The following is a 23,640-nucleotide window of genomic DNA, read 5'->3' as shown; positions in this document are numbered from 1 at the left end:
TTCAATTGATTGGACATGATTTGGAAAGGCACACACCTGTCTATATAAGGTCCCACAGTTGACAGTGCATGTCAGAGCAAAAACCAAGCCATGAGGTCGAAGGAATTGCCCGTAGAGCTCAGAGACACGATTGTGTCGAGGCACAGATCTGGGAAAGGTTACCAAAAAATCTCTGCAGCATTGAAGATCCCCAAAAACACAGTGGCCTCCATCATTCTTAAATGGAAGAAGTTTGGAACCACCAAGACTCTTCCTAGAGCTGGCCGCCCAGCAAAACTGAGCAATCAGGGGGAGAAGGGCCTTGGTCAGGGAGGTGACCAAGAACCCGATGGTCACTCTGACAGAGCACAACTGTGGAGATGGAAGAACCTTCCAGAAGGACATCCATCTCTGCAGCGCTCCACCAAATCAGGCCTTTATAGTAGAGTGGCCAGATGGAAACCACTCCTCAGTAAATGGCACATGACAGGCCGCTTGGAGTTTGCCAAAAGGCACCTAAAGGACTCTCAGACCATGAGAAACAAGATTATCTGGTATGATGAAACCAAGATTGAACTCGGCCTGAATGCCAAGCGTCACGTCTGGAGGAAACCTGGCACCAGCCCTACGGTTAAGCTTGGTGGTGGCAGCATCATGCTGTGGGGATGTTTTTCAGCGGCAGGGACTGGGAGACTAGTCAGGATCGAGGCAAAGATGAACGGAGCAAAGTACAAAACCTGCTCCAGAGCGCTCAGGACCTCAGACTGTGGCGAAGGTTCACCTTCCAACAGGACAACACAGGAGTGGCTTCGGGACAAGTCTCCTTGAGTGGCCCAGCCAGAGCCCGGACTTGAACCCGATATTTACATCTCTGGAGAGACCTGAAAATAGCTGTGCAGCAACGCTCCCAACCCAGCTTGAGAGGATCTGCAGAGAAAAATGGGAGAAACTGCCCAAATACAGGTGTGTCACAAAGGTGCTTCAACAAAGTACTGAGTAAAGGGTCTGAATACTTACATTTCTAAAAACCTATTTTTGTTTTGTCATTATGGGGTATTGTGTGTAGATTGATGAGGGGATTTAAAAAAAATTTTTTTGATCCATTTTAGAATAAGGCTGTAACACCACAGGAGGCCCCTCTAAACAGTTCTATGGGCACCATCCTGGCATTTACTACTCTTCCAGCTAGACGTCTTATACTATTTAAGTGGAAGGATTGGTTTCCTCCTACTTTTAACCGTTGGATAAAGGAAGTTATGCAACATCTCAAGCTAGAGAAAATACGCTACTCCATTAGGGGATCTGCAATTACATTTGATAATATCTGTCAACCTTTCTTATCCTTTGTAGAAGACATGGACCCAGCTAATTTCACAACTCCATAAACCAACACAAATTAGATTTCGTATCATTATTTGTACTATTTTGTTTTACTCTCTGTTTTATAATATCTTTGTCTGTTTTTTTACTATTTGATTATATTACTCATTGTATATCATGCCTGCTTTAAGTCTGGTTTTGGGGTGGGGCTCTATTAGAGCATGGGGGGGTTGGGGTAGGTTTGATTTGGTAGGGGATCCGTGTGTGTTCTGCCCTCTACCTGTTCTGTCTGTGTTATCTGTTAATCATAAAAAATGCCAAATAAAAAAACAGTTTAAAAAAATGTGGAGAAAGTCAAGGGGTCTGAATACTTTCCGAATGCACTGTATATGGAAAAATACACATTTTAAAATTTCAACCAATCGATTTTGACCAAGATTTTCTTTAGGCGGGGCCAGCCCTACTACTACAATACCCCGTTCAAAGGCACCTAAATATTGTCTTGACCATTCACCCTCTGAATGGCACACAAACACAATCCATGTCTCAAGGCTTAAAATTCCTTCTTTAACTTGTCTCCTCCCCTTCATCTACACTGATTGAAGTGGATTTAACAAGTGACATCAATAAGGGAACATAGCTTTCACGTGGATTCCCCTGGTCAGTCTATGTCATGGAAAGAACATTGTTCTTAATGTTTTGTACACTCAGTGTGTGTGTATACATACATACAGTGGGGAAAAAAGTATTTAGTCAGCCACCAATTGTGCAAGTTCTCCCACTTAAAAAGATGAGAGAGGCCTGTAATTTTCATCATAGGTACACGTCAACTATGACAGACAAATTGAGAATTATTTTTCCAGAAAATCACATTGTAGGATTTTTAATGAATTTATTTGCAAATTATGGTGGAAAATAAGTATTTGGTCACCTACAAACAAGCAAGATTTCTGGCTCTCACAAACCTGTAACTTCTTCTTTAAGAGGCTCCTCTGTCCTCCACTCGTTACCTGTATTAATGGCAACAGTTTGAACTTGTTATCAGTATAAAAGACACCTGTCCACAACCTCAAACAGTCACACTCCACTATGGCCAAGACCAAAGAGCTGTCAAAGGACACCAGAAACAAAATTGTAGACCTGCACCAGGCTGGGAAGACTGAATATGCAATAGGTAAGCAGCTTGGTTTGAAGAAATCAACTGTGGGAGCAATTATTAGGAAATGGAAGACATACAAGACCACTGATAATCTCCCTCGATCTGGGGCTCTGCGCAAGATCTCACCCCGTGGGGTCAAAATGATCACAAGAACGGTGAGCAAAAATCCCAGAACCACACGGGGGGACCTAGTGAATTACCTGCGGAGAGCTGGGACCAAAGTAACAAAGCCTACCATCAGTAACACACTACGCCGCCAGGGACTCAAATCCTGCAGTGCCAGACGTGTCCCCCTGCTTAAGCCAGTACATGTCCAAGCCCGTCTGAAGTTTGCTAGAGTGCATTTGGATGATCCAGAAGAGGATTGGGAGAATGTCATATGGTCAGATGAAACCAAAATATAACTTTTTGGTAAAAACTCAACTCGTCGTGTTTGGAGGACAAAGAGTGCTGAGTTGCATCCAAATAACACAATACCTACTGTGAAGCATGGGGGTGGAAACATCATGCTTTGGGGCTGTTTTTCTGCAAAGGGACCAGGACGACTGATCCGTGTAAAGGAAAGAATGAATGGGGCCATGTATCGTGAGATTTTGAGTGAAAACCTCCTTCCATCAGCAAGGGCATTGAAGATGAAACGTGGCTGGGTCTTTCAGCATGACAATGATCCCAAACACACCGCCCGGGCAACGAAGGAGTGGCTTCGTAAGAAGCATTTCAAGGTCCTGGAGTGGCCTAGCCAGTCTCCAGACGTCAACCCCATAGAAAATCTTTGGAGGGAGTTGAAAGTCCGTGTTGCCCAGCGACAGCCCCAAAACATCACTGCTCTAGAGGAGATCTGCATGGAGGAATGGGCCAAAATACCAGCAACAGTGTGTGAAAACCTTGTGAAGACTTACAGAAAACATTTGACCTGTGTCATTGCCAACAAAGGGTATATAACAAAGTATTGAGAAACTTTTGTTATTGACCAAATACTTATTTTCCACCATCATTTGCAAATAAATTCATAAAAAATCCTACAATGTGATTTTCTGGATTTTTTTTCCTCATTTTGTCTGTCATAGTTGACGTGTACCTATGATGAAAATTACAGGCCTCGCTCATCTTTTAAAGTGGGAGAACTTGCACAATTGGTGGCTGACTAAATACTTTTTTTCCCCCACTGTACATACATACAGTGCCTTCAGAAAGTATTTAAACCCCTAGACTTATTCCACATTTTGCTGTTACAGCCTGAATTGAAAATGTATTAAAATTAATTTTCTTCTCACCCATCTACACATAACACCCCATAATGACAAAGTGAAAACATGTTCTTAGAATTTTCTTGCACATTCATTGATGTGTGAAATACAGAATTTAATCAATTTTAGAATAAGGCTGTAACCTATACACGGTCAAAGAAACATAAATGTGGAAAATGATGAAGTATTTTTCACCTTCAGTAAACACATTGTGTTAAATTTTTTATCGTCTGGTTTTAGATAGTGAAAAGTTATATCTGAACTAAATTGAGGATGTTTGGGGCTCGAACAGTGGATTTGAATTTGTATGATTTACTTTATTTTTGAAACACCTTCAGTAAACAAATGCTGAATTTAGCAAGAAATTATAATACAATAATTTGGCAAAAATGTATACAACAATGGAAGTTCAAGAAGACTACGACATACTTGCACCAGGAGTGAGCCATCCAGTTCAAGCTGTCCAACTGGTAGTCTCTGAGCTCCAGTCCATCTCCTCCGATATAGGATGGCTGTTTCTTCATGGGCATAAACCTCGGCCTTTGCTTCAACACCTTATGAGACAGGAGAGAGAGATGGAGCGAATGAGAAAGAGTGAAAGACCATGAGTTTGAAGTGCAAAATTCACAATTGAGTTGTTCTCTGTCATTCCAAAAGGGTCTTGGGGCGACTGCTCTAATAAACTACTACCCGATCCCAAGTCCCTACACCTGGGTCTTTGCCAGCTCGTCACAGTTTTTAAAGGGATAGGATAGGTGACTGCAATAGGAAAACATTGCTGATTACGCCCCAATCCATTCAGATCTGCTTCGCAAGGACAGACCATGAAGGGCCTAAGGGAAAGGGACTAAGGATATTTCTCAATTAGTCTTTCGTCGATTCCTCTCTCCTCGTCTCCATCTCAAAGCACATTGGACAAAAAGATCCAATGTCCCTCCGCTCAGACTTTTTCCTTCAATGTATTTTCAGAAGGAGGGGAGGACAGAAGAAGCAAGGAATTGAGGAAAACGCTTAGGGGTCCATTTCGGACAGGTCCTACTATCTTTTCACCATTACATGACCCCTGACCTCTGTCAAAACACAACAGAAACTGGCTCAGACAGGAAATGGGTAGTTAACTAGCTAGTTTCCCCTAGGTACAGATCTAGGATCAGCTTACCCTCCCCTAATCACAACCTTAACCATTAGTGGGGGAAATGCAAAACTGACCCACAATCAGTAGGCCTGGGAATTGCCAGGGACCTCACGATACAATATTGTCACGATACTGAGTGCTGATATGATATGCATAATGATTCTTATGTATTGTGATTCCATACATCGATTTCATTGCGATTCGATGTTCCAAACATTTTGCTCACTATATGTCTGCTGCAGAGGGACAAGATAAAGCCATGAGAAGACGGAGAACTAGCTATAAGATGATAAATAGGACAAATAAGCACCCACCAAATTATTTAAATACCTGTTTTGGCGCAGGTTAAACTAACGTAGCGGGTGTAAAAGAAACGCCTGAGCAGGATGCCCCACATTCTGGTCATGACGAGAGAAAAAAAAACTGTTGGGGGAGTTTCTCTTCTGCACTGTTCAACCAATCCAGTAAATGTGGAGGTGGAGTTAAAGGCAGCGTAGCACTTATTTCTCAAGGCCAGAAACGCATATAAGTGTAACTTAGAGCACCCGAAGAAAACAAACTCTTAAATCAATTTTAATCTATATAATATTATTCTAAAAGTTGGGTTTGAGGTTTTCTCCAAATCAGCTCTAACTTCGTAAAAAATCCCACAAAACCCCGCGGTCCAGGGTCACACAATGACAGAAAAACTTTGCAAAAAGCAGGATACATTTGTGAGAATGAGGCGGGTTGAACTGAATCACTGGACCTTTAACACCGCAACTAGCTAGCTGCAACCAAATGGATGTTGTTGTTGGCTAATCACCACTGTCCCGAAGCTAGCACCAGTTAGCCTTGAGCTAGCCTCGAGCTAGCCTCGAGCAAGGCCCATCTCCCGGCTATCTACCGCTCTGTCAACTGGACGGGACCTCCTAGAGTCGACACGGAGCCCCGCCGATCCATCACGACTGGTCTGCCTACGTAATTGCCTGATGTGATTTCAACAGGCTTCCCGTTGCGACGACCACGAAGATCCATCTGCTAGCCCCGGCCTGCTAGTACACACAATCAACAGCCGTGCCTCCTGCTCGCCTGTGCCGTAGCAGCCGTCGAAATACTCCCGCACTCACCTATTGCTGTTCCCTGGACCTTATGATCACTCAGCTACACAGCTGATGCCTGCTGGACTGTTCCTTTACACGGAACCCCATCCTGTTTATCTGTCCTGTTTATCTGTTTAGCCTCAGCCCAAACTTTCATCGCCATTACCAATTGTTGTCTTAGCTCTCTCGAATAACACGTGATTGCTTTATGCCTCTCTCCCATGTCAATATGCCTTCCCTATTGCTGTTTTGGTTAGTTCTTATTATACAATTTCACAGTAGAGCCCCCAGTCCCGTTCAACCTGCCTCAGATAGCTCTTTTGTCCCACCCCCCACACACGCGGAGACTGGCTCAATCGTTGCCTCCAGTGATGCTCTCTTTCATCGTTACCCAACGCTTAGGTTTACCTCCACTCTACTCATATCCTTCCATATCTTTGTCTGTACAAAATGCCCTGAATCTATTCTACAACGCCCGGAAATCTGCCCCTTTTATTCTCTGTACCCAACGCACTAGAAGACCAGTTCTTAAAGCCTTTAGCCGTATCCTTATTCTACTCCTCCTCTGTTCCTCTGGTGATGTAGAGGTTAACCCAGGCCCTGTAGCCCCCAGTATCACTCCTACTCCCCAGGCGCTATCATTTGTTGACTTCTGTAACCGTAAAAGCCTTGGTTTCTTGCATGTTAACATCAGAAGCTTCCTCCCTAAGTTTGAGTTATTCACTGCGTTAGCACACTCCGCCAACCCTGATGTTCTAGCAGTGTCTGAATCCTGGCTTAGGATGGCCACCAAAAATTCTGAAATGGCCATCCCCAACTAAAACATTTTCCGTCTAGATAGAACTGCCAAAGGGGGCGGAGTTGCAATCTACTGTAGAGATAGAGCTCTGCAGGCTATCATCCTATTCAGGTCTGTGCCCAAACAGTTTGAGCTTCTACTTCTAAAAATCCACCTTTCCAGAAATAAGTCTCTCACTGTTGCCACTTGCTACAGACCCCACTCAGACCCCAGTTGTGCCCTGGACACCATATGTGAATTGCTTGCCCCCCATCTATCCTCAGAGTTCGTACTGCTTGGTGACCTAAATTGTGATATGCTTAACACCCCGGCCGTCCTACAATCTAAACTACACTGCTCAAAAAAATAAAGGGAACACTTAAACAACACATCCTAGATCTGAATGAATGAAATAATCTTATTAAATACTTTTTTCTTTACATAGTTGAATGTGCTGACAACAAAATCACACAAATATTATCAATGGAAATCAAATTTATCAACCCATGGAGGTCTGGATTTGGAGTCACCCTCAAAATTAAAGTGGAAAACCACACTACAGGCTGATCCAACTTTGATGTAATGTCCTTAAAACAAGTCAAAATGAGGCTCAATAGTGTGTGTGGCCTCAACGTGCCTGTATGACCTCCCTACAATGCCTGGGAATGCTCCTGATGAGGTGGCTTTCATCTGTGAAGCAACGCTCCCCATCCAACCTGACAGAGCTTGTGAGGATCTGCAAAGAAGAATGGGAGAAACTCCCCAAATACAGGTGTGCGAAGCTTGTAGCGTCATACCCAAGAAGACTCAAGGCTGTAATCGCAGCCAAAGGTGCTTCAACAAAGTACTGAGTAAAGGGTCTGAGTACTTATGTAACCTGTTTTTGCTTTGTCATTATTTGGTTTGTCATTATGGGGTATTGTGTGTAGATTGATGAGGGGGGAAAAAAACTTTTAATCCATTTTAGAATAAGGCTGTAACGTAACTGTGGGTGGGGACTGTGGGATAGTCTGTACCACCTATTCTTCAAGCTTTTTAAGAACCTCCTTCCAAAAAAGGGAGCACCATGGGACATTCCCATTTAGCATTCAAAAAGGTACCTACTTCACCCTTGCATTTCCAGCATACATTATTTTGCAATAAACCCATTTTATGTAATCTAATAGTAGTACCTATGAACAATCTTGTGTGTAAATTTACCCCTTGTATCCCTGGTACACCACCCTACATCGGAAACAAAAAATTTCCATACATCCTCCTCAATGTCACAATTAAGATCACTCTGCTAAATCAACCTTAAATTCTCACAATTTCCATATTGTGCATTTGAGACTCTTTTATAAAACATAAGCAGTGTGATATTCCTGGTAACATGAAATATTTTTCTAACAAGTTCTCATCTCTCTGGAGGTTTATACTCATAAGAGACCCAAGAAAGCTCCTTAGTTTTTCCAGAAATGTCCCTTATCTGGTAAATTATATTTCTCCTTCAGGTCCTAATAGGACATACGCATTCCTTTCTCATATAGATCCCCTAGTGTATGCAGGCCTTGTCTAAGCCATACCGCCCAGATAAATGAATGTTTTCCTATGTAAACTGATGGGTTGTGCCATATGGAAGAATATTTTTGTTTATACTGGGAAATTCCAAGCATTTTATGAATCTTAACCCATACCTCTTGGGAATGTTGTAGGATTAGGTTTGCCTCTTCAGTTGGCTGTCTCTGAATATTTTTTTGTGATAAGGCCTCAATAGGCTTAAACGGAGCTGTGATAGACCTCTCAATCTGAGTCCATACCAAATGGGAATCATAATTGCCCCAGTGTCTGGCCAATTTGGCTACTTCAAATGATATGTTGTATAGTTCTACATTGGGTAACGCTATTCCTCATTTATCCCTTGGCGCATATAACTTGTTCACATTTATTCTGGGGTTTTGCCCATCCCAAAGATAATCCTTAATCATTTGATTGTACTGCTTAAATAGTAAGGGAGAAATGGTCACAGGGAGCATCATGGAGATATTATTAAACTGTGGTACCACAACCATGTTAACCGTATTTATTTGGCCCCATAAAGTAAGATTAAGCAACCTCCATTTATCAAGATTATTATTTCTTTTTTGTAGTAGTGGCATATTAATTTGCATGATATTCTGTAGTTAGTTGCTCAGTCTTATACCCAGGTATTTAATCCCAGATGGCACCCATGTTAACTGAAATTAAGTAATTGCAACAGGAGGATATACTTTGGATACAGGCATAGCCTCTGACTTCTGCCAATTAATCTTATAACCAGATATTTGTGAGAACATGTCAATTGTGTTCTCTGGCACCTCCCATCACTCCTTTGATTCCTGAATCAGCTCTGATTGCTGCTGCCAAGGGCTCCAAAAATAGAGTAAAAAGGAGAGGTGAGAGAGGACTACCCTGCTGGGTTCCCCTCAACAAATTAAAAAATGAAGAGATCAAATCAAATCAAATTTTATTGGTCACATGCGCCGAATACAACAGGTGCAGACATTACAGTGAAATGCTTACTTACAGCCCTTAACCAACAGTGCATTTATTTTAAACAAAAAAAGTAAGAATAAAACAACAACAAAAAAAGTGTTGAGAAAAAAAGAGCAGAAGTAAAATAAAGTGACAGTAGGGAGGCTATATATACAGTAAAATAAAGTGACAGTAGGGAGGCTATATATACAGGGGGGTACCGTTGCAGAGTCAATGTGCGGAGGCACCGGCTAGTTGAGGTAGTTGAGGTAATATATACATGTGGGTAGAGTTAAAGTGACTATGCATAAATACTTACTTAACAGAGTAGCAGCAGCGTAAAAAGGATGGGGTGGGGGGGCAGTGCAAATAGTCCGGGTAGCCATGATTAGCTGTTCAGGAGTCTTATGGCTTGGGGGTAGAAGCTGTTGAGAAGTCTTTTGGACCTAGACTTGGCACTCCGGTACCGCTTGCCGTGCGGTAGCAGAGAGAACAGTCTATGACTAGGGTGGCTGGAGTCTTTGACAATTTTGAGGGCCTTCCTCTGACACCGCCTGGTATAGAGGTCCTGGATGGCAGGGAGCTTTGCCCCAGTGATGTACTGGGCCGTACGCACTACCCTCTGTAGTGCCTTGCGGTCAGAGGCCAAGCAGTTGCCATACCAGGCGGTGATGCAACCAGTCAGGATGCTCTCGATGGTGCAGCTGTAGAATTTTTTGAGGATCTGAGGACCCATGCCAAATCTTTTTAGTCTCCTGAGGGGGAATAGGCTTTGTCGTGCCCTCTTCACGACTGTCTTGGTGTGTTTGGACCATGATAGTTCGTTGGTGATGTGGACACCAAGGAACTTGAAGCTCTCGACCTGTTCCACTACAGCCCCGTCGATGAGAATGGGGGCGTGCTCAGTCCTCTTTTTTTTCCTGTAGTCCACAATCATCTCCTTTGTCTTGGTCACGTTGAGGGAGAGGTTGTTGTCCTGGCACCACACGGCCAGATCTCTGACCTCCTCCCTATAGGCTGTCTCATCGTTGTCGGTGATCAGGCCTACCACTGTTGTGTCGTCGGCAAACTTAATGATGGTGTTGGAGTCGTGCCTGGCCATGCAGTCATGGGTGAACAGAGAGTACAGGAGGGGACTGAGCACGCACCCCTGAGGGGCCCCCGTGTTGAGGATCAGTGTGGCAGATGTGTTGTTACCTACCCTTACCACCTGGGGGCGGCCCAGGTGGTACCATTTGTGAGGACTGCTGCTCCTGGATTGGAGTATAAATACCTTAACCCACTTGATAAATCCAGGGCCAAAGTCAAACTTTTCAAGGGTATATGTCAAAAAGTCCCCCTCCACCCTATCGAATGCCTTCTCCGCATCTAGGGAAAGGGCTGCCACCTGAGTGTCCTCTTTTTGACTCAGCCACAAGAGGTGAAGCAAACATCTAAGATTGTCTGTGGAGGTTCTACTTTTTACAAATCCCACCTGATCGGTGTGAATAATATGAGGTAAAACCTTCTTCAGCCTCATAGCTAGTATTTTGGAGAGCACCTTACAATCAACTCCGATTAAACTGATAGGGCGAAAACTCCCTGGGTCAGTGGGTCAGTCCCTATATTTCTTGAGAATTAATGAAATTAGTGCCTTATTAAAAGTGTCAGGTAGCTGCTCCAGTTCCAGAGCTTCCGTGTACACCCGTGTTAATATAGGAGCTAATACGTCAATATTCCTCTTATAATACTCAACCGGGAAGCCGTCTAATCCTGGTGACATTCCAGACTTCATTGAGGTGATGGCTGTTCTTATCTCATATTCTAGTATAGGAGCATCCAAATCCTTTATTTGATCTGGGGACACCCCCAGAAGCTCTATAAAAAAATAAATTTAAAAAAAGGCATTCAATTTAGCTGGGTCAAAGTTACATTCAGACTTAGAAAGAGTCAAATAAAAGTCACAAAACACATTGTTAATATATTTTGTACCAGTCAGTACCCTCCCCACTTCCATTTTTGATAGTTGGTATTACAAAACTGGCATCTTTTTGTTTCAATTGTCTAGCCAATAATTTAGAGGTTTTTTTCACCACTTTCTCATGTAATTGAAACTTCAGATCAAAGATATAAGCTTTAGAGGCCTCCCACGCCGTACTAAAGTTATTAGTGGAACAAATGTTTTTTTGGAAAAAAACACGAGGTCTTCATCGAGGGAAACATTTTATGTTTTGTCTTGGAATAAAGACGTATTCATCCTCCATCTAATGCTTTTCTTAGCCATATCAGCCTCAACTGCTATACATAATTACACTGTTGCGTGGTCAGTCAAAGCAATAACCCCTATTTTACAATCTATCACTTCTTTAGTCATACTCTTAGAAATTAGGAAGTAATCTATCCTGGAATGAGATTTATGTTTATGTGAATAAAATGTATATTCCTTCTCTCTAGGATTGACAAGTCTCCATATATCTACCAGACCCCCTTTTTCTCCCCAATTTCGATCTCCTAACGGGCTTGGGAGGCGAAGGTCGAGTCATGCGTATTCCGAAACATGACCAACCAAACCGCGCTTTTTAACACCCACCCGCTTAACCCGGAAGCCAGCCGCACCAATGTGTCGGAGGAAATAAGTAGCTTTATCAAGGATACCATCTTGAACCTGGTTAAAGTCTCCCGCCACCACTGTATTGCCACCAATGATTTCCCCCATAACCTTATGGGAAAAACCCAGCCTTCACCTTGTTTGGTGCACAAATATTACACATATTAACCTTGTTACCATTTACCAGAGCCTCAACACAAATCATTCTTCCTTCCGCATCCTTATGTTGCTTTAATATGACAAAATTCAACTTTTTATGTACCAAAATTGCAACACCATGTTTTTTCCTTGAAAATGAGCTATGAAATAATTGCCCAACCCAATCCCTTTTCAATTTAGCAGCCTCTGAATCAACCAAATGAGTTTCTTGGATAAAAGCTATATCAGCTTGTTGGGATTTGAGATAACAAACATTTCTTCCTCTTAACAGGATTCTGTGAACCGTTGATATTCCATGAAATTATCTTTGTATATTTTTTAGACATTTATCAAACTTTGCATATTGGGGGTTAGAATTATATTGAAAATCAATCATTTTCGGTGCTGTCATGCTGTCACATATTACAACAACCTTTGTTGCGCTATAAACACTTGCATGAGCCATGAACCTAACGACACAATACAAAACACAAAACAGTAACCACCCCACCCCTCTCCCCTTGTTTTCTACATGAAGAGAAAAGCCCTCTCTCACCCTTGTCCCAAGCCACCCACCCAAATTAAAGGAAAGGGGGAAAACAACATTTTCTATGAAACCATATAAAATCAGATCAAAAAATGATTAAAATAATGTCAAGGTTGTTAGTTACATCTACTTAATTTACCGACATCTTTGCTTAAGGGTAGTTTTGACCAGGTAACTTGAATACAGTCACCGGCTAAACCTCCAGTGACAAAAATAGCATTGTAGCTATACAGTCTGTAATAGCCCAATAGCTAAATACTGTAGCTATTAGTTTGCCGAATTGTCATTTCACAGTGTCTTAGCAATAGTGTCACATAAACACTGTCCCATATAGAACTCAACGGCCAATATAGCTATGCCATCCATGCTCTTATTTCTGGTCCTCTGAATTTTTCTTGAGGAATTCCATCGCCTTGCAATAGTCAAAGCTCTATCTTTCCCCCTTACATGTAAAGCGTAGCACAGCTGGGTAGGCGAGTGTGAAACGTACATCCAACTCATGCAGCCTCTTCCTTGTTGCGGTAAAACACCTTTTATCTGCCAGCTCCTTGGTCATATCGGGAAAGAATGATAGCTTGCAGCCCTTCCAAGTCACCTCTCTCTTATCCCGATACATTCCCTTCGCAGCGGCCAGCACACTCTCTCTCTCACTCTCTCTCTCTCTCTCGATCCCTGAGAAAGCAGATGATTGGTCTAGGCGGCTGATTCTCGCGTGGTATTGGTAATAGGGAACGGTGGACTTCTTGAAGCTCGTATTCGTCCAGATCCACCCCCAGAGCCTCCGAGATAATTTGTCTCACGCAATCCCGCGGCTTGCCATCCTCCAGACCCTCCTTGACCCCTAAAAGTCTTAAATTGAGGCGCCTGTCTCGGTTAGCTGCGTCTTGCACACTTCTGTGGAGATCCTCATACAGTTTGGCGTTCTTCTCGGCTTTCCTAATCAGTCGGTTGTTGTCGTCGTCCAGCGTTGGTATCCAACCCTCTGCCTCATCTAGCCTCTGTAATATGACAGATACATCTTCATGAATATCCATCAGATTGCTTGACCTGAGAAACATCTGATTCAAGAATGGTGCTGACTCTACCCATTTCGTCCATGGACTTCTGTAGGGATGATTGCAAGGCCGACAACGCACTGGGTTCTATGTTCTGCCCTTTCAACGTCATGCTTGCTGAAGTGCTAGCAACAGAGCTAGCCCAGTTAGCCGCTGCGCTAGCGATCGTGCTACGTGTAGAAGCTGAATTCAATGCAGACATTGTTGAAAAACTTTGATAAAACAAATAAACGTAACTTTCCCCTCAAAAACATTTATACTAAATTGGCTATTCTATCAGACTGAGGAAATTGGGAGGGTTTTTAATCGGGAGGCTCCTTTCAGACAAACACCTTGCTTCGCAGCATCACATGACTCCCCTTGTGTTACTATTTTTTAAACTCTGCATCATTGGGAAGGGCTCGTAAGCAAGCATTTCACGGTAAAGTATACACCTTTTGTATTCGGCGCATGCGACAAATACAATTTGATTTTATGTCTATTTCTATGGGCACAAGCACTGTCCATGACGAACTGTTCATACCCCTCTTGTTGGCAGAGACAACACTTAGCAGGTTTAAAGATCGTTTCCTGAAATTCTATACATTTTGCCATGGGCTGGAGAGAAATTTGCAGTTTTAAAGCTCATTTCCTGCAATTCTTCACATTTTGCCAATGGGCTAAAAAACCTAGCTAAAAATAATTAGCTGGCTAATGATATGGACAAGTTATAAATAGCTCTAAGGTCGGCAATGACTGACATGAGGAAAACTGCTGATGCACTTCCCAATTTAGAAATTGCAGCTTGTGCATTCAACTATTACATCTTTCAAGAGTTCCTTGGGCCTGACAGTTCCTTGGGAAATACTGCTCTACTGTATCGACTTTGTGCCACATCCCTAATGATCAGTGTCTAGGAGCAACATAACCCTTCTCCTTACCTTGCAATCTCTGGAGGGAATGGACTTGGACTGGTTTCTGCGCATGTAGTCATCTATGCTTTTCTGGTACTTTCTGGAGATGAGGGCTCCGTCCTCCCAGCTGCACTCAGAATACGGCAGGCCCTGCCATTTGCACAGGTAGTCCGGGAAACCTGCCGCCGACTTCTGATTCGAATGCCCTGGGTGAGATCAAATCAAAATACATGTTAAAAAAGTGCAATTCCCAATCAAAACAAAATGTTTTGACGATACTTTAAGAATGTTGTTTATAGAACGACCACAATATTTTAAACTTTGCATGTAGTAGTGTAATCTGCTCTATACATCTCAATTCTACGTCCGAGTCACAAACTATTTACAACGGAAGGAATGCTTAGCAGTAGGACATCTCACCAATTATCCTCTCCACCAGCTGATATTGTGAGTGCAAATCATCCATGAGCTCCTGTTGACAGTTAAAGTACTCCACATCCTCTGGTGAAGAACATTGAATCCTGAGGAGAAGAACAAAATATGGTGAGAAACCATACAGTGAGGGAAAAAAGTATTTGATCCCCTGCTGATTTTGTACGTTTGCCCACTGACAAAGAAATGAGCAGTCTATAATTTTAATGGTAGGTTTATATGAACAGTGAGAGACAGAATAACAACAAAGAAATCCAGAAAAACGCATGTCAAAAATATTATTAAATCGATTTGCATTTTAATTAGGGAAATAAGTATATGACCCCTCTGCAAAACATGACTTAGTACTTGGTGGCAAAACCCTTGTTGGCAATCACAGAGGTCAGACGTTTCTTGTAGTTGGCCACCAGGTTTGCACACATCCCAGGAGGGATTTTGTCCCACTCCTCTTTGCAGATCTTCTCCAAGTCATTAAGGTTTCGAGGCTGACGTTTGGCAACTCGAACCCACAGCTCCCTCCACAGATTTTCAATGGGATTAAGGTCTGGAGATTGGCTAGGCCACTCCAGGACCTTAATGTGCTTCTTCTTGAGCTACTACGTTGTTGCCTTGGCCGTGTGTTTTGGGTCATTGACATGCTGGAATACCCATCCACAACCCATTTTCAATGCCCTGGCTGAGGGAAGGAGGTTCTCACCCAAGATTTGACGGTACATGGCCCCGTCCATCGTCCCTTTGATGCGGTGAAGTTGTCCTGTCCCCTTAGCAGAAAAACACCCCCAAAGCATAATGTTTCCACCTCCCTGTTTGACACTGGGGATGGTGTTCTTGGGGGCATAGGCAGCATTCCTCCTCCTCCAAACACGGCGAGTTGAGGCCAAAGAGCTCCATTTTGGTCTCATCTGACCACAACTTCACCCAGTTCTCCTCTGAATCATTCAGATGTTCATTGGCAAACTTCAGACGGCCCTGTATATGTGCTTTCTTGAGAAAGGGGGACCTTGCGGCCGCTGCAGGATTTCAGTCCTTCACGGCGTAGTGTTTTACCAATTGTTTTCTTGGTGACTATGGTCCCAGCTGCCTTGAGATCATTGACAAGATCCTCCCGTGTAGTTCTGGGCTGATTCCTCACCGTTCTCATGATCATTGCAACTCCACGAGGTGAGATCTTGCATGGAGCCCCGGGCCGAGGGAGATTGACAGTTCTTTTGTGTTTCTTCCATTTGTCACCTTCTCACCAAGCTGCTTGACGATGGTCTTGTAGCCCATTCCAGCCTTGTGTATGTCTACAATCTTGTCCCTGACATCCTTGGAGAGCTCTTTGGTCTTGGCCATGGTGGAGAGTTTGGAATCTGATTGATTGATTGCTTCTGTAGACAGGTGTCTTATACAGGTAAAAAACTGAGATTAGGAGCACTCCCTTTAAGAGTGTGCTCCTAATCTCAGCTAGTTACCTGTATAACAGACACCTGGGAGCCAGAAATCTTTCTGATTGAGAGGGGGTCAAATACTTATTTCCCTCATTAAAAATACAAATCAATGTATAACATTTTTGACATGCGTTTTTCTGGATTTTTTTGTTCTTTATTCTGTCTCTCACTGTTCAAATAAACCTACCATTAAAATTAGACTGATCATTTCTTTGTCAGTTGGCAAACATACAAAATCAGCAGGGGATCAAATACTTTGTTCCCTCACTGTACCTAGTCAAACTCTTATCCCAAAAACACAAAAATGCCTCTTTCACCAATAGCCAAGGCCACCTCACCATCGGACAGTTGACTTCTGATGTTTTTACCTTTTTCATCATTGATTTTCTTTTTTCGTGACTGTGAATACGCTGATGATTGACAAACCAATTAAGCATTTCTTATCTTACCATTTCCGCTTGTCCGATTCCTTCTTCTTGAAGTTATCCAGTTTCTTCATGCCCTTGACGTTCTGCAGCTTGAGCGTCTCCTCCGTCTCCCAGGTGTTGTGGATGTGGGACCAGCCTTTCCACTTTATCAGGTACTGCTGGTCACCCGCCTCCTTGCTGACATTGAAGTTGGCGTTGGGGTCTCCGTCTGCCTCCACTGCGTACACTGTGGTGGTGCCTCCCGTTGCTTTGGGGGGAAAATAATGAGTGTGAGTACAAGTATGGGAGCGGGTAGGGTTCGAATGATACATTCACTGCAATTCACACCTACAGTGGGGAGAACAAGTATTTGATACACTGCCGATTTTGCAGGTTTTCCTACTTACAAAGCATGTAGGGGTCTGTAATTTTTATCATAGGTACACTTCAACTGTGAGTGACAGAATCTAAAACAAAAATCCAGAAAATCACATTGTATGATATTTAAGTAATTCATTTGCATTTTATTGCATGAAATTTGATACATCAGAAAAGCAGAACTTAATATTTGGTACAGAACCCTTTGTTTGCAATTACAGATATCATACGTTTCCTGTAGGTCTTGACCAGGTTTGCACACACTGCAGCAGGGATTTTGGCCCACTCCTCCATACAGACCTTCTCCAGATCCTTCAGATTTCTGGGCTGTCGCTGGGCAATACAGACTCTCAGCTCCCTCCAAAGATTTTCTATTGGGTTCAGGTCTGGAGACTGGCTAGGCCACTCCAGGACCTTGAAACGCTTCTTACGGAGCCACTCCTTAGTTCCCCTGGCTGTGTGTTTCGGGTCGTTGTCATGCTGGAAGAAACAACCATGACCCATCTTCAATGCTCTTACTGAGGGAAGGAGGTTGTTGGTCAAGATCTCGCGATACATGGCCCCATCCATCCTCCCCTCAATACGGTGCAGTCGTCCTGTCCCATTTGCCGAAAAGCATCCCCAAAGAATGATGTTTCCACCTCCATGCTTCACGGTTGGTATGGTGTTCTTGGGGTTGTACTCATCCTTCTTCTTCCACAAACAAGGCGAGTGGAGTTTAGACCAAAAAGCTATATTTTTGTCTCATCAGACCACATGACCTTCTCCCATTCCTCCTCTGGATCATCCAGATGGTCATTGGCAAACTTCAGACGGGCCTAGACATGCACTGGCTTGAGCAGGGGGATTTTAATCCATGACGGCGTAGTGTGTTACTAATGGTTTTCTTTGAGACTGTGGTCCCAGCTCTCTTCAGGTCATTGACCAGGTCCTGTCGTGTAGTTCTGGGCTGATCCCTCACCTTCCTCATGATCATTGATGCCCCACGAGGTGAGATCTTGCATGGAGCCCCAGACCGAGGGTGATTGACCGTCATCTTGAAGTTCTTCCATTTTCTAATAATTGCGCCAACAGTTGTTGCCTTCTCACCAAGTTGCTTGCCTATTGTCCTGTAGCCCATCCCAGCCTTGTGCAGGTCTACAATTTTATCCCTGATGTCCTTACACAGCTCTCTGGTCTTGGCCATTGTGGAGAGGTTGGAGTCTGTTTGATTGAGTGTGTGGACAGGTGTCTTTTATACAGGTAACGAGTTCAAACAGGTGCAGTTAATACAGGTAATGAGTGGAGAACAGGAGGGCTTCTTAAAGAAAAACTAACAGGTCTGTGACAGCCGGAATTCTTACTGGTTGGTAGGTGATCAAATACTTATGTCATGCAATAAAATGCTAATTAATTACTTAAAAATCGTACAATGTGTTTTTCTGGATTTCTGTTTTAGATTCTGTCTCTCACAGTTGAAGTGTAGCTATGATAAAAATTACAGACATGCAGACACTCTACATGCTTTGTAAGTAAGAAAACCTGCAAAATCGGCAGTGTATCAAATACTTGTTCTCCCCACTGTATGTGCCCACGTTAATCTTTGCATGGTTATGGGGGGGGGGGGTGCCCTGACTTGTTATGGCGTGCATGGGCATATCATCAAAATAACAGTTTATATTCATATATTTTTTTGAGGTGACCATGATTTGTTATGGCAGTGCCTGGCCTCGCCAACACCCCTGTAATTTGAACCCGGGTTCCACAATACATAGCTTTGCTCCTTACCTCCTCTCCTCCCTAGCCGCGTCTCCATCACTCGCTCCAGGGTCTCAAACTCATTCTCATCCGGCGGGGGTACGTCCTCCCCGCACACCTCCACCAGGTCGTCTGAGTCTGTCTTCGCCTCGTCGTCCTCCTTGTAGCTGACGTTCTGCGTGGCCTGGCGCCTGGGCCCCTGGTTCGATGACGATTTCTTGCCGTCGTCCGATGACGAGCCCGCCGAGGGCTTTTTCCTCTGCACGTTGCTCTTCTTCTCGTTTCTGGTGTTTGCCCTGAAGGGAGAGAGTGGACGGACGCATGACTTCTGGGCGATTGCTTTGAGAATATTAGAGTTGCACAGTACCAGACAGTGGTGCTCCAACATATGGACCCAACATTTAATTTGATAATGCATTGCAATCCATCAGGGTTCTGGCCAATGGCTGAGAGAGTGTAAACTCTCGTCTCCCATTAGAAAAGGTCATTTAGATCTTTAGTGTCAGTGTGCATTGAGAGTCTAATTGATAAATTGTTGCTGAGCATCCATTCTAAAAGGATTGGTTTGCATACAGAAATAGTTACCATGCTGATACTAGTGCTAAATCAAACTGATCCAAGACAACAATGGACCTAATAGGTATGAGGCGATAAAGGAACTTAAATTGAAAATTGACTATTTCCACATTGAAAGGGTGAAAAGTAGAAGTCTTAATGTGATGATAGAAATAGTCATTATTGTATTGGCATGAAACAGCTTTCAAAGGAAAAACCAAACACTTACTTGGTTGGAGGCTTTCTACTTTTGACTTTGTGACTGGGGTGGTAATTGTCGGACTCTTCGCTGCGCGCCTGTTCCTGTGCTGATGAGTCAGAGCCGGAACCACTCACGGACCCTGATCCAGACCTGGAGGACGATCCAGAACCTGATCTAAAGATGGATGGAGAGAAGCATTATACCAATGAACAGTCAGTCTACAGCGCAATTGATTTTATGTCGGGGAGCACAACTAACTTTCTTCTCTTTCCACCTGATGAGTCATCTGAATTGTCACTGCTGGACGAATCCTGAAAAGCAATGGAAAAACGATTATAAAAACACAAAAAAGTCCCAAAAAACAAATATTGTGCTGGCCTACCTAGGTGAAATATTGTGCGTTATATCCTATACTAGCACAAAATAATGAGTTTCCCAATCAATGAAAACCGTCAAATGAAAGAATGCCCGAGAAAAATTACTACCACCAAACACCAAGCTATAAAACTGAGCGACATTTCATTCCAACTTTTAGATGAAAAATCTCCGGTGTTTACAGAGTTTGAGCCAAATAAGAATACACCTTTGCCAATGAACAGTGATGTACAGTGCCTTGCAAAAGTATTCATCCCCCTTGGCATTTGTCCTATTTTGTTGCATTATAACCTGTACTTTAAATGGATTTTTATTTGGATTTCATGTAATGGACATACACAAAATAGTGCAAATTGGTGAAGTGAAATTAAAAAAATATTTAATATGAAAAAATATTTATTTCTAAAAAATTTATAACGGAAAAGTGGTGCGCGCATATGTATTCACCCTCTTTGCTTTGAAGCCCCTAAATAATATCTGGTGCAACCAATTACCTTCAGAAGTCACATAATTAGTTAAATAAAGTCCACCTGTGTGCAATCTAAGTGTCACATGATCTGTCACATGATCTCAGTATATATACACACCTGTTCTGAAAGGCCCCAGAGTCTGCAACACCACTAAGCAAGAGGCACCACCTAGCAAGCAGCTCCATGAAGACCAAGGAGCTCTCCAAACAGGTCAGGGACAAAGTTGTGGAGAAGTACAGATCAGGGTTGGGTTATAAAAGAATATCCGAAACTTTGAACATCCCACGGAGCACCATTAAATCCATTATTAAAAAAAGGGAAAGAATATGGTACCACAACAAACCTACCAAGAGAGGGCCGCCCACCCAAACTCACGGACCAGGCAAGGAGGGCATTCATCAGAGAGGCAGCAAAGAGACCAAAGATAACCCTGAAGGAGCTGCAAAGCTCCACAGCAGAGATTGGAGTATCTGTCCGTAGGACCACTTTAAGCCATACACTCCACAGAGTTGGGCTTTACGGAAGAGTGGCCAGAACAAAGCCATTGCTTAAAGAAAAAAAATAAGCAAACACTTTTGGTGTTCGCCAAAAGGCATGTGGGAGACTCCCCAAACATATGGAAGAAGGTACTCTGGTCAGATGAGACTAAAATTGAGCTTTTTGGCCATCAAGGAAAACGCTATGTCTGGCGCAAACCCAACACCTCTCATCACCCCGAGAACACAATCCTGGTGGCAGAATCATGCTGTGGGGATGTTTTTCATCGGCAGGGACTGGGAAACTGGTCAGAATTGAAGGATGGCGCTAAATACAGGGAAATTCTTGAGGGAAACCTGTTTCAGTTTTCCAGAGATTTGAGACTCGGACGGATGTTCACCTTCCAGCAGGACAATGACCCTAAGCATACTGCTAAAGCAACACTTGAGTGGTTTAAGGGGAAACATTTAAATGTCTTGGAATCAAAGCGCAGACCTCAATCCAATAGAGAATCTGTGGTATGACTAAGATTGCTGTACACCAGCAGAACCCATCCAACATGAAGGAGCTGGAGTAGTTTTGCCTTGAAGAATGGGCAAAAATCCCAGTGGCTAGATGTGCCAAGCTTATAGAGACATACCCCAAGAGACTTGCAGCTGTAATTGCTCTACAAAGTATTGACTTTGGGGGGGGTGAATAGTTACGCACGCTCAAGTTCAGTTTTTTGTCTTATTTCTTGTTTGTTTCACTTTTTATTTTATTTTGCATCTTCAAAGTGGTAGGCATGTTGTGTAAATCAAATGATACAAACCCCCAGAAAATCAATTTTAATTCCAGGTTGTAAGGCAACAAAATAGGAAAAATGCCAAGGGGGTGAATACTTTCGCAAGCCACTGTAAGTACAGGGCTTGAAATTCAGGGCTGCCCGCTGGCCTGGCAATATCTAATCAAGCTTCATATGGCCCGCTTGGGCCAGAACATTTTCAAACACCAAAACAGAAAATTATGTATATTTATATTTAATCCTTCACAATCTCCCCGACATCTGACACTTCACACTTGTTTTCAACCAGCATTCAGTTTCCAAGCAGAGGCAAGAATGTCAAAGCCTTTCCTCTCGGTCTCGAGTGAGCCACGCCTCAGTACGGCCTGGATACTCGCGCAAGACCTGCATAGTTTAACATCGGCACACACATTCCCCAATCACAGAATAAAAGTTCTCCACCTGCTTTTCAGTCTTTTATATTAGACATCCTACACAGCAATGTCATTATTAGCAAAGAAAGATTTACACAAATCACTTGGTTAAAAAATACAGAAATGTTTTAATCAATATTGTAATAATGCTATTCTGTAGTCTATATAATTGCATAAAAAACAGAGCAATTCTCGAAGCTGTTAATGAGCTATGTCGTTTATTTATTAGCGGAATATCAACTGTCGGGTGGCAAGAGCGCGCAACTTCTCATACAGATGATTGCTGCATGGAAAGAAATGTGTTCTAATAAGCCCAGTCACTGCGCAACATTCCTAAATGCAATCTCGGGAAAAGCCAACAGTTTTAATGGTAATTATTGAAAAGAGCGGGATCCCAGCTTCCAGTGCTGATTTATTTATTTCTCAACTAAAATGTTTCTGCAATTGGCAGAGTGTCTGGCATGACAATAAAAAAAGTTCACGGCCATTCAAGTGCTTAAAACGGTAGGACTATATTCACTTATAAAACACAAGAAATCACATGATTTTATTAGGCTAGTGGCAATGGGAATTTTTTAGGACATTAAATATGCAACAAGCCTGATCTTGTTAATGATTAGCCCATGTAGCCACTATGCTGCATCAGGCTACATGTGATAATGCTTATTGCTAAAATAGCACACCTGCCTGCAATATGGACCAGGTACAGGCCCTAAATATATTACTTTTCATCAATATGTTATTGGGCTCATTTCTGGAGGGAAATATTACATTTTAAATGGTTTCATACAGTGGATATGGAAAGTATTCAGACCCCTTGATTTTTCATTTTAGTCATTTAGCAGACGCTCTTATCCAGAGCGACTTACAGTTAGTGAGTGCATACATAACTATTATTTGTATTTGTTTTATTTCATACTGGCCCCCCGTGGGAATCAAACCCACAACCCTGGCGTTGCAAACGCCATGCTCTACCAACTGAGCTACATCCCTGCCGGCCATTCCCTCCCCTACCCTGGGCCAATTGTGCGCCGCCCCATGGGTCTCCCGGTCGCGACGTTACAGCCTTATTCTAAAATGTTAAAAAAACTAAAACATTTTTCCTCATCAATCTACACACAATAACCCATAGCGACAAAGTGAAAACAGGTTTCTTGAAATTTTTGCAAACGTATTAAAAATAAAACAGAAATACCTTATTTACATAAGTATTCAGACCCTTTGCTATGAGACCCGAAAATTGAGCTCAGGTGCATCCTGTTTCCATTGATCATCCTTGAGATGTTTCTACAACTTGATTGGAGTCCACCTGTGGTAAATTCAATTGATTGGACATGATTTGGAAAGGCACACAATTGTCTATATAAAGGTCCCACAGTTGACAGTGCATGTCAGAGCAAAAACCAAGCCATGAGGTCGAAGGAATTGTCTGTAGCGCTCCGAGACAGGATTATGTCGAGGCACAGATCTGGGGAAGGGTACAAAAACATTTCTGCAGTATTGAAGGTCCCCAAGAACACAGTGGCCTCCATCATTCTTAAATGGAAGAAGTTTGGAAACACCAAGA

At 42.9% G+C, this 23,640-nt stretch overlaps 1 protein-coding gene across 4 annotated transcripts in view; it reads right to left on the bottom strand.

Annotated features, from left to right (window-relative positions):
- The window catches only part of LOC311100232 (chromodomain-helicase-DNA-binding protein 1-like), a 109,110-nt gene that overhangs the window by 47,836 nt on the left and 37,634 nt on the right, over positions 1–23,640 (bottom strand). For all 4 annotated transcript variants that reach the window (XM_084141053.1, XM_084141056.1, XM_084141054.1 and 1 more), the window contains exons 5-11: positions 19,813–19,865; positions 19,582–19,728; positions 18,828–19,093; positions 16,725–16,950; positions 14,834–14,934; positions 14,441–14,619; positions 4,135–4,259 (exon numbers count right to left, since the gene is read on the bottom strand). In XM_084141053.1, coding sequence (XP_083997179.1) covers positions 4,135–4,259; positions 14,441–14,619; positions 14,834–14,934; positions 16,725–16,950; positions 18,828–19,093; positions 19,582–19,728; positions 19,813–19,865 — 1,097 coding nt within the window. The remainder of the gene's footprint in view (positions 1–4,134; positions 4,260–14,440; positions 14,620–14,833; positions 14,935–16,724; positions 16,951–18,827; positions 19,094–19,581; positions 19,729–19,812; positions 19,866–23,640) is intronic.

The sequence above is a fragment of the Coregonus lavaretus genome (genome assembly GCF_964263955.1).
Source record: "Coregonus lavaretus genome assembly, chromosome: 24".
Taxonomy (NCBI): domain Eukaryota; kingdom Metazoa; phylum Chordata; class Actinopteri; order Salmoniformes; family Salmonidae; genus Coregonus; species Coregonus lavaretus.
This window is presented reverse-complemented; position numbering and strand designations above follow the sequence as displayed.